This window comes from Macaca mulatta, chromosome 15, assembly GCF_049350105.2.
Source record: "Macaca mulatta isolate MMU2019108-1 chromosome 15, T2T-MMU8v2.0, whole genome shotgun sequence".
NCBI classification, from domain to species: domain Eukaryota; kingdom Metazoa; phylum Chordata; class Mammalia; order Primates; family Cercopithecidae; genus Macaca; species Macaca mulatta.
In genome coordinates this window covers 96,144,699-96,158,616 of record NC_133420.1, presented here as the reverse complement: position 1 = coordinate 96,158,616, position 13,918 = coordinate 96,144,699, and the positions used below count along the sequence as shown (strand labels likewise).

At 32.2% G+C, this 13,918-nt stretch overlaps 1 protein-coding gene across 2 annotated transcripts in view; it reads right to left on the bottom strand.

Annotated features, from left to right (window-relative positions):
- RFX3 (regulatory factor X3) overlaps positions 1-13,918 on the bottom strand; it is a 310,728-nt gene that overhangs the window by 77,859 nt on the left and 218,951 nt on the right. The window contains exons 5-6 of one of the 2 annotated variants that reach the window (XM_028835189.2): positions 10,381-10,455; positions 1,832-2,013 (exon numbers count right to left, since the gene is read on the bottom strand). In XM_028835189.2, coding sequence (XP_028691022.1) covers positions 1,832-2,013; positions 10,381-10,455 — 257 coding nt within the window. The remainder of the gene's footprint in view (positions 1-1,831; positions 2,014-10,380; positions 10,456-13,918) is intronic. The other variant, XM_077966127.1, reaches the window with a different exon arrangement.

Here is a 13,918-nt window from a genome sequence, read left to right as displayed (position 1 = left end):
CTCTACTAAAAACACAAATTATCTGGGCGCAGTGGGTGGGTGGGGGGGCGCCTGTAACCGGGGTTACTCGGGAGGCTGAGGCAGGGAGAATCACTTGAACCTAGGGGGCAGAGGTTGCAATGAACTGAGATCAGGCCACTGCACTCCAGCCTGGGCTACAGAGCGAGACTCCTTCTCAAAAAATAAAAACAAAAACAAAACAAAACAGGCCTTGCTTAGTCTCCCCCAGATTAGAACCATTAGATCATACCTCTAGAACCATTAGATCATACTCCTTTCTGTCCAATTTCTCCAGAACTATTCACTTCATCAGACTGCATAAAATACATACAGTTCTCTCTGTTTCTTTGGGCCTTCATTTCTGAAGGCACCCAGTCATGTAAAACTTATATTAAACAAATTTGTATGCTTTTCGCTTGTTAATCTTTTGCTATAGGGGTCCTAGCTATGAGTCTTGTGATGGTGACAAAAAGATCAATCTTTTCTCCCCACAACACTCACTCTTCTTTTTGGTATACATTTTTAATGCAGTCAATTACTAAGGCTGTGCTTATTTTATTAAGATTAAAAACTCTTCACTTTGGGAGGCCGAGGCAGGTGGATCACCAAAGAGATGGAGACCATCTGGGCTAATATGGTGAAACCCCATCTCTACTAAAAATACAATAATTAGCTGGACGTGGTGGCGCACACCTGTAGTCTCAGCTACTCGGGAGGCTGAGGCAGGAGAATCACTTGAACCTGCGAGGCGGAGGTTGCAGTGAAGAGATTGTGCCACTGTACTCCAGCCTGGCAACAGAATGAGACTCCATCTCAAAAAAACAAACAAACAAAGAAAAAAAAAAGCCAACAAAAAAAAACCTCTTTGCTAAAATACTCTGAAGTTGTGCTTTATAGCTAATGAAGTGTAAATCACCTAATGTTGCATAGTATAGTATCTCTATTTTAACTTTTTATATGATTTCTATAAGATTTAGGAAATTAAAAACATCCATAGCCTTCTGTCCAGCTACTTAAAATAATTATCTTATGATAATTTATAGAAATATGGAAAGACAAAAATGAAGCTCCAGAGTTCTAAGTATTCTTTTCATGATGTTTCGGTTGGTGAAAACACTCTTATTTCCAAAGGAAGAAAAACCAGAGATGACTTCTTCACATTGTTTCAATTCAATTGAACTATACTATGCTTTTCCTTCCACACACATATGGTTTCACATTAAAAGCAGAAAAAATAGTAGGGGCTAATAAGAGGTAAAATACAACTATCTTATCACTGAGGAATTTAAAACACTATATTGCAAGTTTACCAAATGATTTTTAATTGGTCTCCAGAAATCAAATGAAAAAACTCTGCTTTAGCTTCTTACTCTAACTGAACAATTATTTATAAAGACAAATGTAAGTTTTCAAGAGTTAAGAGATACATAGTTTTCCATTTACTATGTCACTTAATGCATCATCATTAGTAGGATTTCTTTCAATAAGAGAATACATTTTTTTATGTGTGTGTGTATGTGTATGTGTGTGTCTTAAAGCACCATATGCAAATCTTGCATTAACAGGCTGGTCTACTAATTTCTATGTAGTTTGAGAATCAGCTCTTCTCAAAGCTTTGCTCGGTTAATGTTTTAGACAACATATAATTCTGGCTTGGAAATAGTCACTGAATAACGTCCTTTCCTTTTCCTGGGGATGTTATAAACTGAGCTCATTCTACGTATTTCCTTACATATTGTCTGTAATCAAGTACTTTTGTTTAAACAATATACTGAATTGCTCTAGTTTGAAAAACAGAGATTAGTTTATGATCTTATTTTTCAATACTAACCTAGTGCCCAATCTCCTGGTTCGTAGCCCCATAAAAATTGATCTTATTAATTTTCCAAAAGAGGCAGCATTGACTGGGTCCAGTTTGTGTTCCTGACAGTGTCGAAGGTAGTGGTTGTATAGAGTGCTTCTGGGAAGGCTCACTCCTTCTGCTGTCTCGTAATTGTCCAACAGCCACTGGAGCTAGGGAAATAAGACACAGTAAACACAGACAAATCACATAATTTGCCAAAATTTCTACAAGACACTGCAAACGCAACATACAGAAATACTCAGAAGTTCTTCATCAAGTCTTATGATAGAGTAAACTACTGTAATTCAGAAGCTGGTAATCTACCTTTGAAAATGCTCAGAAACACTGTAAATAGCTGAACATCACTAAGGATCTCAGACAATGTCCATTTCTTCAAATATTCAAGCACATGTAGAGACATACTAATTTTCTCTGTATTGATTGCAATTTTGAAAATAGATACCACTTCAAGGAGTTCAAATAATCCCATTAACTGGTCATAAATATCAGAAATATAATTGCTACGGAACAAAACATGTTACCAAGCCTGGTAGCATGGTACATAAGATGTCTTTAGTGTTGGCTTGTTATAACACATGAACAGCAGCCTGCCTGGTATCAGTGTTTATATTAAAGTTATATTCATTTTTATAGAATTTTAATTTATTTATCTCAAATTACCACTAGAAAATAACAATATGGTCTACTGGGACAGATTCTGAAAGCAGAAAGGACAAAATGCAGTCATTTTGTCCCCAAATGAAAATAAACTAACTAGACATTGGCAAAGAGTTTATATGCAATGAAAATGAATCATTTATTACAACCATTTGAATTTTTCTGCCTCAAAACTGTGTTTATTCATAATTTTGGAAGGCACACTGCAATGGTAGTGGGTAACGCAATACTTTTTCAGTCCATGTTCACATTTTAAAGTTTTATGTTGTCCTGTGTACATTACAAAAGAACATCTTTAAAGCACTGGATGTACAAGAAAATTTTAGAAAATTGAATCCAAGTCTGTATTATTGAATTTTAACATTAGCAAAATTAAATTTTTTATTCATTTATTTATTTATAAAAGGAGAACTGAAATAGACTTAAATTACTTTCTCAAAGTCACATATTGTTTCCATGCCTGAGCTGGTTTCCAATTCACATATCCTGATTACTCCAGACCAATGTTTCACAAAAGCAGTAAATACTTCACATTACTTGTCTCAAAAAAAAATTTTCATGCCATATATAAGACAGGTGTAATAAAGAGCTGACATTTAACACACAATTCAAGTTAATATAAATTTTAGAAGCCAAAGAATTCATTTATTGAGCACCAACTATGAGCCAGGTAATGTGCCAGGCATCTAGTGATGCAAAAATGAATGTGATCTCATCCTTGTCCTCCAGGAATTTCCAATGAAATGCTAAAAATGATAATATGAACATCTAAATAAATAAAAAATTTCTCCATTTTGCTTACATATTTTAAGATTTGCAATCAAACTTAGAACCTGAATTTTCAGACTTTTAATTTAAAAATTCATTAAAAATATTTTCAGAATTACTGACTTTAGTCATGACAACTAATTTCCAAAAACCATGTTAATGTCAAATATTCCTACATGATGTTTATGTAATTAAACGTATGTCATTAAACCCATATTGATAGTTGGCTTACAAAACATAGCCACCAAATCTACAAGACAATCCAGAGTACTTTTAAAAATAAAATTCAAATTTTGATCAGAAAGACCTGAAGTCCTTCACAGGGCACATATAGGAATGAATATGCACATTTAAATGTACATAACACCTCTTAACATATACAAGGCTGACCTATACAAGTTTAAAAAGATTACACAAAATAAACATTCATTTTTACAATGACATAAAAGTATTACGGGCCAGAAGAACTATTTTGTTATGAATCATCTGGAACCTGATTGTCAGTAAACAAGTTGTCCAGGGGCGCTTAAACATGATTTCTGAGCATTCTAAGTGACACACAGAATAGGTTTACTACACATATTCATTTAGTGTAAAAGAGATAAGGCAGTCTGATTGGGAAATTAAGTTACTGAGGTTCAAATTAGTATTTTGCCTACAACAGTGGGACAGCATGTATCTTTAGTGTTTTTTTTTTTTTTTCTTTAGTTTTAAGACTTTATTAGTTTTGAGTATAGCTGAGGGAGACTACACATAAAATGCAGCAATAAAATCCTGATTCATATATTTCATCCACATGCTTTGGTAAAATGATTGAGATTGGGAAGCACTTGAGTGATGTTATGGCAGTCCTAGTGAGCTGTACTGTACAACAGTGCTGGTTCTTGTTTTGTGTACATATACTACACAGAGCAAGGGTTGACCACCTTCTATTGGCAGTCTTAATATATTAAAGAAAGGCATATAGGTTTTTGATATAAAGGACTATAAAGAAGACATGAAAGAAAAACATTCTGGAAAGGCAGACATAAAAAACGTTAATACTTTTTGAAACAGAGTAGTATATTTCAAGTAAACTAATGAAGTTTCCACATCCACAAGCATGGAACACACAATATGTGTAAGTTAAAAACACCAAAGATATGTTTGTATGTACATCTACATATCCTCATAAAATAATGCATATTGTCAAAGGTATAATAGTATGATTTCTTCTGAGTGAATAAATCAATATTACTTCCTTTGCTAATGAACAGAAGACATACTATATAGAAAAATCTTAATTTAAAGGGCATTTTTTTTTCAGAAATGGAATTAGTCAATATTATAATATGAACTTTACAACCAAAAGTATACAAATAATAAAAACAGATTAATGTAATTTTAGTCTGATAAAAGCAAATAAAAATAATTTTAATTAACCAGAAACAAATAAAACATTTTAAAAACTGCCCTACTTGTATACTAGTCTTCGTGCATCATTTAATTACTTAAAAATAAAGACAAATATGTAAAAATGAGAGCTTACTTATTTTTCATGATCATAGGAATTATCTTGTAGATTAAAAATTGTACTACAAAATTTGAAAAAGAAAATCCAATAATAGAATATTTGAAGGATACTGTAATAAATTACCTTTTATAAAAGTAAAAGTACAAATATTAAAGTTTAATATAAAATATTTTGAGTCCAATAGTATATTTACATTTATATACATATATATATATATATATGGGTTAATCAGCCCACTCTTAATAAAGAAAAGTTTTCATAGAAATAGTGAGATAATTATAGCAAATGTTGGTACAAACTACTTAGAAGCCTAAATGATATTACTTATATCCCAATTGAATAATTTACAGGAAGTGAACCTTTTACTGGATTGGCTAGGCAGGCCTCTGAAATGGCTAGGTAAGTCAAAAAATCTGCACTGTTTTATAAACTGATTTGTTCGTCTTATATAGTTTACATTCTTAAACTGAAGAAATTCTGTTTAATTCTGTTTAAATTCTTCTTCATTTCCAAACTAGTTCAAAAAATCAGTTTGTTTACATGTATACATGCATATACATATATATATATTTATATAAATCACTAGTTAGTTTGAAAAATGGTATAAGAACAGGTATTTTGATGACTATTACTTTGACACTAGCAAAGCTACGTTTTGTTCCCTACCCGATATATGCAGAAAGAGGAACTGTATTCCTTGCCAGATGCCTGGAGAGCAGGTTGAGAGAGCATAAGGAAGTCAAGTGGAGGTAAAAGCCCTGAAAGGATGGAGATGGATTTGCTGTAGCCCTGCAGGTCCCAGCTAGGAAGACTGCCAACAACTGCCCCACCTCGGGCTATTATCTCCTAGAAATTCACTGTATTAACAGAAATTGATTTAAAAGGATCCACCAGATAAGACTTTGGCTGGGGATTATAATCTCCATCCTATATGCCAGTATTTAACTTTTACGTTTTGATACAGTGATGGAATTATAAATCAGACATTTGTGTCTAAAACATAGTATTAGAAAGCATTACATTAATTGTAAGAGAAACTTGGCAGTTAAGTTTTTGTGTAAGTTTAAGTGCAACCTAAAGGCACAGGCTCCATGAGCTACCCAAGGGAAGTTAATGCCTGTTAAATATTGCTTCCTTGGGTTTTGTCTTTAATACAATGTATTTGGACATTAGTATTCCCCAATCTTAACATTCAGCAATTTAGAACTAAACAATTATTATTTGTTTTGCTCTTTTATAAAATGTCTTGTAAAATGTTTCCTGACTTCAAAAACCCGTAAAATAACAAGGAATTATTTCAAAAGCCCATAAAATAACATAGGAACTTTTAACCTTTATCTTTAAAACTTGATTATTCTACTAATGAACTAACATATACTCATTTAAGGGTGGAAACCAAGATAACTGCATCTTTCAACCTCTGCATTTAATCTGTATTAATCAAGATAGATTAAAGATGAATGGTTCCTATTTTTCCCAAAGGGAAATCCTGATTGACAAATAAAAATAAACAAATATTGCACTGCCCAATTAACATCTAAATGTAACATTTGTCATTTTTTCCCAGATGGATTATTACCCATCAGGATTCATTTTTATTTCAGTTTACTAATGATATGCATTTTGACAGGCCTTATTTCTGTAATAACTTATATTTACAATACAGCAAAGTCAATGAAAAGTGAGTAAAAAAACAAGGTTTTGCTTTGAGCTGAATGTATTTTGGTAGCTAAAACTAGCAAACAACATGAAGTAATTATTTGCCAGATTGTGAGAAATACATAAAATAGATGGCTAGAGCTTTTCATAAACTTTAAATGGAATTTTAAAGAAATGTACAACCTTAAATTTTATGCGATTATTGGGGACAATTAACAACATTTCTGAATTCAAATTCACAATGTAAAATAAGTAGTTCGTAAACAAGTGAACACACCACAACCATTAAATACTAATTTGTATTAATTAACACCAAGAAAAAGTATAAAAAAATCTTAAGTCTGCAATGAAAATAATTAGATATTCAAATTTGATTTAGGCAGACTATATATCACTTACCTATAGCATCTTCATATATAAAAAAATAAGAAACAAAAATATTTAAATAAAAAATTATCAGACTAATAGAATTCTGTAAAGCCAAATACAAAGAACCATTCTAAAATACCAGGAGACAAACAATGTCACTCTTGGCAAGAACTTTTTAAAAGATGAGATTGTTTAGAGAAAAAAAGAGTTATTTACTCTTAAACTGAAGGCTGCTTGTAGAGAAATAACAGAGTGGCCATATATTCTTTACTCAGATGGAATACCAGAACAAGACCACCCTTTACCAACAATGTTCACGTATACATCTACTAGAAGCAAACTTGAAAACAAAGGAAACAATACAATGAATATGAGTCTCCAAATAAATGTATACATGATTGGCAATGGCATCCTAGAATTCCTAAAATAATGAAGGTAACATAAGGCCTGATCCCTTTTATTGTTTCTTTTAATTCATTCAGCAAATATTTAGTGAGTATCTATGATGTACTAGGTACCGTTCTAGGCACTAGGGATGCACCGGTGAACAAAACATACAAAAATCCTTACTTTCTTGGAACTATCATTTACAATAAAGATTTGCTAACTGCCTATTACAGATGCTGGTACTAAAATAACTCCCACCATGTTAATTCTCTTAAGAATATGTTGAAAATGGGATAAGAATTCAATACCCCACCCCATTTTCTAATGTGTGGAAAGGTATAAAGCAAAGCAATCAAGTTGGATTCTGCTGAGAGGGGATTATTTATCTTATTTAGTCCTAATAAGAGTTTTTAAAATTACTGTGAATAAGCAAATATAGAAAGAGAAAATAGGAAATCTTTGCTTACCCATATTCCAAAATAGAATGAGAATAGACTTTTCACCTCAAAAGTCATGATTAACACCCCTCTTTAGAAACAGGAAAAATATGGGATGCAAATTATCAATAATTTCTCCCATTTTTTTTACATAATAAAATTGATCCTGTGGAGATAGTGATAAATCAGGGAACTAATCATCATAAAGTGGAATTCATGTTCACCTTACAGAATCCCACAAACCTCAAATAATTCTATATTATGCCCTATGTAGTGAGAAATAAAGGTAGCATAGTTTACTGACATTTAAAATATTAATAACACTTTTTTTAAAAAACCCAATCTCTCCACTGAAAAAATTCTATGCAACATAAAATCACCAGTTAGGTTCACAGAATGTAAAATATCTTTAGCAAGTAGTTATCAACCAGAATGCATGCACTAGCAAATTCCAGCTGTTTTGATAAATCTCAGAAACATTAAAAGCATCCTCAAATTTCCAAGGAGGAAAAAGACAACCGGATCTTCTTCTGCGTTTAGGAAGAAACTAACCTCACTGATTAGTCAGCAGAAGCACTGATCCTTTCTCCACTGTTTATAAACCATCCGTAGAATCATTTGTATTTCTAAATATTTGACTATAAATATAATTTTGAATGAACTTCACTGTGCCTCAGAGGTGTAATAAAAATGAATCAGGATAGCTGGAGAAAGATTATCACTGCACTATCAACATTTGCTCCCACTCTTTCCACATACTGAAGTGTTCCGGCAGTTGTTAACAGTATGGAAGATCAGACATATTATGTAATAAAAAAAAAACGAAGCCATGGAGTAATAAACATTTGTCATTGTTTATGCAGCTTAATTCACACATTTATTAACCTTAAACATTATTTCATGAATTCTATAGAGAAAAGTAATTTTTAAAAATCTCTAACACAGTTGAAAAGCTTCAAACAAATCAACAAATACATCTTAAAAATATATAAAAAACATGTTCTTATACTTCCATTATTGTTCATAAAAATATTAAGATGAATAACTGAAGTTAAATTTAAAATTAAACATAACATATTTTACTAAATTATACATGTCAAGTAAAAATGAACTCTAAGTTGAATACGAAAGCACAACTTGGAAGTCTGAAAGCTGAAACAGGTAACTAGAAACTTCAGGTTTTTTTTTTTTTCTTATGTCCTTGCACATTTCTGACTAAAAGGAAGAACAACTTCATTTGCCATTTTCAAAGCATAAATACAAGTTGGTCATCACCCCCCCGACACACGCAGCCTAGTATACAAGAAATCAGCCTTTAATACAATCACAGATACATGCCAACATAGCAGGAATATACTTATGAAATATAAAAGAGTGACATACTAAATACCAATTTTCAGAAATGAAAAAACTTATACTTCTTAAACTGTTTCAAAAGGAAGGGCCAGAATATATGTTATTATCTTTAAGTTTATATGTATGATTTTTCGCCAAAATTATAGGCATTCTCCAAGTTGGATAACCTGGTTTTGTTTTCCATGATACTTTCCTTTGAAAAAAGACACAAGATAAAATATCCCATCTAAAAACAAATGTGTAAGAACATAAGGAGGTATTTAGTGCTATTTTAAGATTTAAAATGAAAATGTTTCAAAAATCAAGTATTTAAAAAAACACAGTTAAAACATTTTCTACGAGTAAGTTTTAGGTTCATTGAAAAAAATCGTTTCATTTGGGTGATCTAATTTCGAGCTTTTCAGTTACAAAATATGAAAAAGAAATAAGAAGTCATAATACTTTATCCCTAAATTTAAGAACAAATTGTCAGTTGGGGGAGAAATTCTAATTCTTACTAAAATGTCACTAGTGTTAAGTTAGCAGAAAATCAATCTAAAACAAATTTAAATCATGGGTCTATTTACTTTTTTCCATATATTCAGAAATCATCTTAACAAAATAAATTTTTATTCAGCATTTTCATGGGTTTCGCAAATGTGAACAGTTGATAAAAATGTTTATAATTTCACAAAACTATCATCATCTTTCTTACACTTACCAGTGTCATAGTGATATCTGCATCTGATAACAGGGAACAGCTTCAGGAAATAGTAATGGTAATTGTTTTTATCTCAATTATTAGCAATTTATGGCTTGTAGACAGTCTCCCTTTTTCTTTTGGTTCACTTTCACTTCTCTTTAGGTCTTAGGACCTGAGTTCAACTATAGGGCTGTCTACTGCCCACTTTACATAGTCTAACTGGCAAACAAATAATTTCCAAACAGTTTATCATTGGATTTGACATTAATAATCTTTTTTCTACTTAAAGAATATTACCGGTCACGCAAGTAGACATGGCTGTTTGACAGGGATGCAGATTACAAGTATTTGCTTCATAGTAAATAAATATCAAACCAGAACATTTTAAATATTGAAAATCACTATTATTACTTTTTACAAATACATGGCAACTTGTTACTAACTTGAAAATATTGTATCTGTACCCAAAGAGTACAGAAATCTAATAAGGCATTATACTGGAGACTCTTAGTTTTTGGATATTTCACTGTACAAAATAGCCATTAAATGACACAGAGATCATAAGGGGCTGAGAAAGGAAGGTTAAGAAGCAAAATAAATAAGTAAATAAATAAAACAAGCATTTAGAGGCAAGCAACACATGCAGAACAAGCAAGAGATTAGTGTACATGAAGAAGAGGCAACTTACATGGCTGTTGAGAAGAGAGCTTCTGTGAGTGGACAGACCGTCAGACTTTTGCAGCGTCTCAATCGCCATTTCAATCTGATAATAGATGTCATTAAAAAAAGGGCTCAAGACAAGATAGTAATAAAAGGCTGACCAGAGAATTTCTGATAGATTCTTTAAAGTTCAACTTCTTCCTCAATGGTTGTTAATGAATAGCTATCACTTAATGTGTTTCCCCCCACTTCTTCCCCACCCTCCAGAGAATAAAATAAAAATATGCACACTAATAATAAGCCCATTCACAAAGTAAACCTTTTTTGAACATTCCATAATTATCAGAATGGAGACCTGAGGAGCAGGAACCCCGGTGGATTTTTCTCCTTATGAATAAACATTCTTGACTTACATAGTTCAGGATGTGGGATAGTAACCATTCTCTTTCTAAATAGTCTCCCACCTAAAGAGTATTTAATATGAGTGCTATTCTGTCATGAAAGGAAAATCATACTGCAGATTTTGAGTTTAATATGCATTAATATTTTAATGCAAATGAACAAGATTCTTTCATTAATGTCCAAAAGTTACTAAATCTATACATTCCTCCATTAATCCCGTATTAAAATATGGAAGTAGGGGGTGATTAGTACGACCAAATATGAAGAAGTAGTGCTGATCCCTACATTATATTTTAGGATATAGTGGTAAGGCAGAAATATTAGAAATGACAGCAGAAATGGAATGTAGAAAAGAAAATAATTCAGAGCCAACAAAGAGAAGGGACAACCACAGAAACAGCTTTATTCCATGAAATCTCAGCATAGCATGAGAAATTATTAAATACCAGCTGTTACTGATAAATGTGATATACTCTTAATAACCTCATATTTAAAGTTATCTATCTTTCAACTCCTGGAAGTATTGCAAGTTCCATTAAAAACAGGTACTGAACACCCTGTATTTGGACACTGAGCTATACTAACAATATTAGCTAAATTCAAAAGAAAAAAAATCACACCGTGCAATTTAAGAGAGAAAATTGATTTCATTATTTTTAACAGTCTGATTACATCAACAATTCAGTATAAGCAGTTATAAAAATATTTAGAGCTTTAAAACATAGTTAACTGTCTTATACTTTGGCTATGGAAATCGAAAAAGATTTGAAATTTTAACATACTGCCACCCCCCAAAGAAAAATAATGCAGTAATATCCATTGCAAAGTCTTAATTGTCTACCAAGTTGCCAATTTCTTTATGGTAAAACACTTTATACACAGAATATTCAGTATCAATTATATCAACATTAAATCTAATTTTCTTCTAAACAACTTAGGAATTAATAGCTTTAATTTTATTTTACATTGTTTTCCCACATTGCTAATTCTTCCCTGGAGTTAATAAAATATAATACTGAAAAGCATATGTTAGGTTAAGAAATCATTAAAAAATTCTTAAAATTAGATATTAAATTAATTCATAGGAAGATATAATACAATTTATCCTACTGCTAACTTTTTTTAGACAACAAAATTAAGTAAACTGGCTTCTAAAACATTCTCTGCCAGAATGGATGTTAATGCAGTTTATCACTATACTTGAAAATAGTGATACTGCACAAATGAAAACAGATATATTACAGAAAGAGTAATGTAAATGTAATGAATAAACAAACATTTTGCCAAAACATTAAACTGTGAAACTATAAAGGACTTTGGTATAACATCTCTTAAAACATGATCAATAAGTGCTTTGTTTTCAAAGAGAAAACAGAGCAGAAAACAAGTCAAAGGATTCATGTGACTATAATTCACTTATAGGAAGAATTTGCTCAAAACCCTAATTTGCCATTATACTTATATTTTCTTTAAAGTTTGAGTGTGGAGAATTTGAGGTAAGATTTCAGTCTAGCAAATAAAAATAAGATGATCTGTAACTTTTGATATTATAATTTTAAATGAAAGGTAAATTACCAGATATGTAATTGCTGAGCAACACTAAAGAAGAAGTCCATGCTCTCAGTTCGTTAATAAGCACCTTTCAGTTGGATAAACCAGCACTTCTTTTTCTGGGGGAAAAAAAATCAGAGATCTGCTTCTGTTATTGAAGCTGTTATTTTATGGTGGGGTCCTAGATTTCCAGATGATTCCTTAGAAGTCCAGGCTTTTAGGAAACGGCCTTCTCATTTCTGGCCAGTTTTTAAAGAACTTTGGAAAGAGGCAAGGAAATATGTGGGTGAAACTGGATTCCCCAGGAATGGATACACTGACATTCCAGAATGCTTTGGACCTTCAGAATTTTGGTTCTTCTTTGTGTCACTTTGTAATATAGGTAACAAAAGGGGTATTTCTTTTGGCTTTAGGAATCTTCTGCCTAACCGACTTAGGCCTGTGCTGAATTTGTGGAGCCCGGGGAATGGAAAGGCAGAAACATGGAATGATAGGACAATCAAGAAACAAAGACTGAGTTTTTCTACAAGGAAGACACCAGTCTTAGCATGCATGTTAGAGCCTACTTGGAAACCCACCGGCTTCCAAATACTCATGAATTCTTTAAGGCTTATTAATTAGTCCAATGGGATAACCAGGTCATTTAGTTACCATCTCACTGATAAGAACTTCTGAGATGCATACAAAAAATTAACATTTATTATATTCATTTAAAAAATATATTGAAGGGAATTCCAATCTCATGAAAGGATCACAGCCCTGATTACATTTTTTAAAGAACAGTTTTTTTCTTTTTTAAGTACATAGTAACTGGGTGACTGTCATGTATAAAGTTGCAAAAGATCATGATTACAAAAATTTTTCATAATTCAATAGACATTACAATCCAGTAAGAGAGATAGGGTATATAGTCATATATATGAATAAATGCATAATTACCCAGATTTTATGGTTTGTCTGTGTCCCCAGCCGAATCTCATCTTGAATTGTAGCTCCCATAATTCTAACATGTTGTGGGAGGGAGCCAGAGGTAGGTAACTGAATCATGGGGGTAGTTTCCCCAACACTGTTCTTATGGTAGTAAGTCTCACGAGATCTGATGGCTTTATAAAGGGTTTCCCCTTTTGCTTGGCTCTCATTCTGTCTTGCCTGCTGCCATGTAAGATGTGCCTTTTGCCTTCTGCCATGACTGTGAGGTCTCCCCAGACACGTGGAACTGTGAGTCCATTAAACCTCTCTTTCTTTATAAATTACCCAGTCTCAGATATGCCTTTATCAGCAGCATGAGAATGGACTAATACACCAAACAAGACTCTTTGTAACAAAAATACAAGTATAGTTCAGGAAGGTGGAAGAGTAGTAGTCTTTAACTTTTGAGGGGTCTTTAACCCTTTTGAAGATGTAATGAAAACTGTGAACTCTCTACTTGGAAAAAAATGTATGTAAGAACACCTACAAAATTCACATTTATTTTCTTAGTTTATTGACTCTCTGAATTCAAAACCCAAGTATTAAAAGATGGAAGTATTCAGGGGGTAAAAGGGAAATCTAGGAAGAATCGACTTAATAGAGCCAGGAGTCAAAAAAGCACAGGGTGTGTCCATAATTGGGAA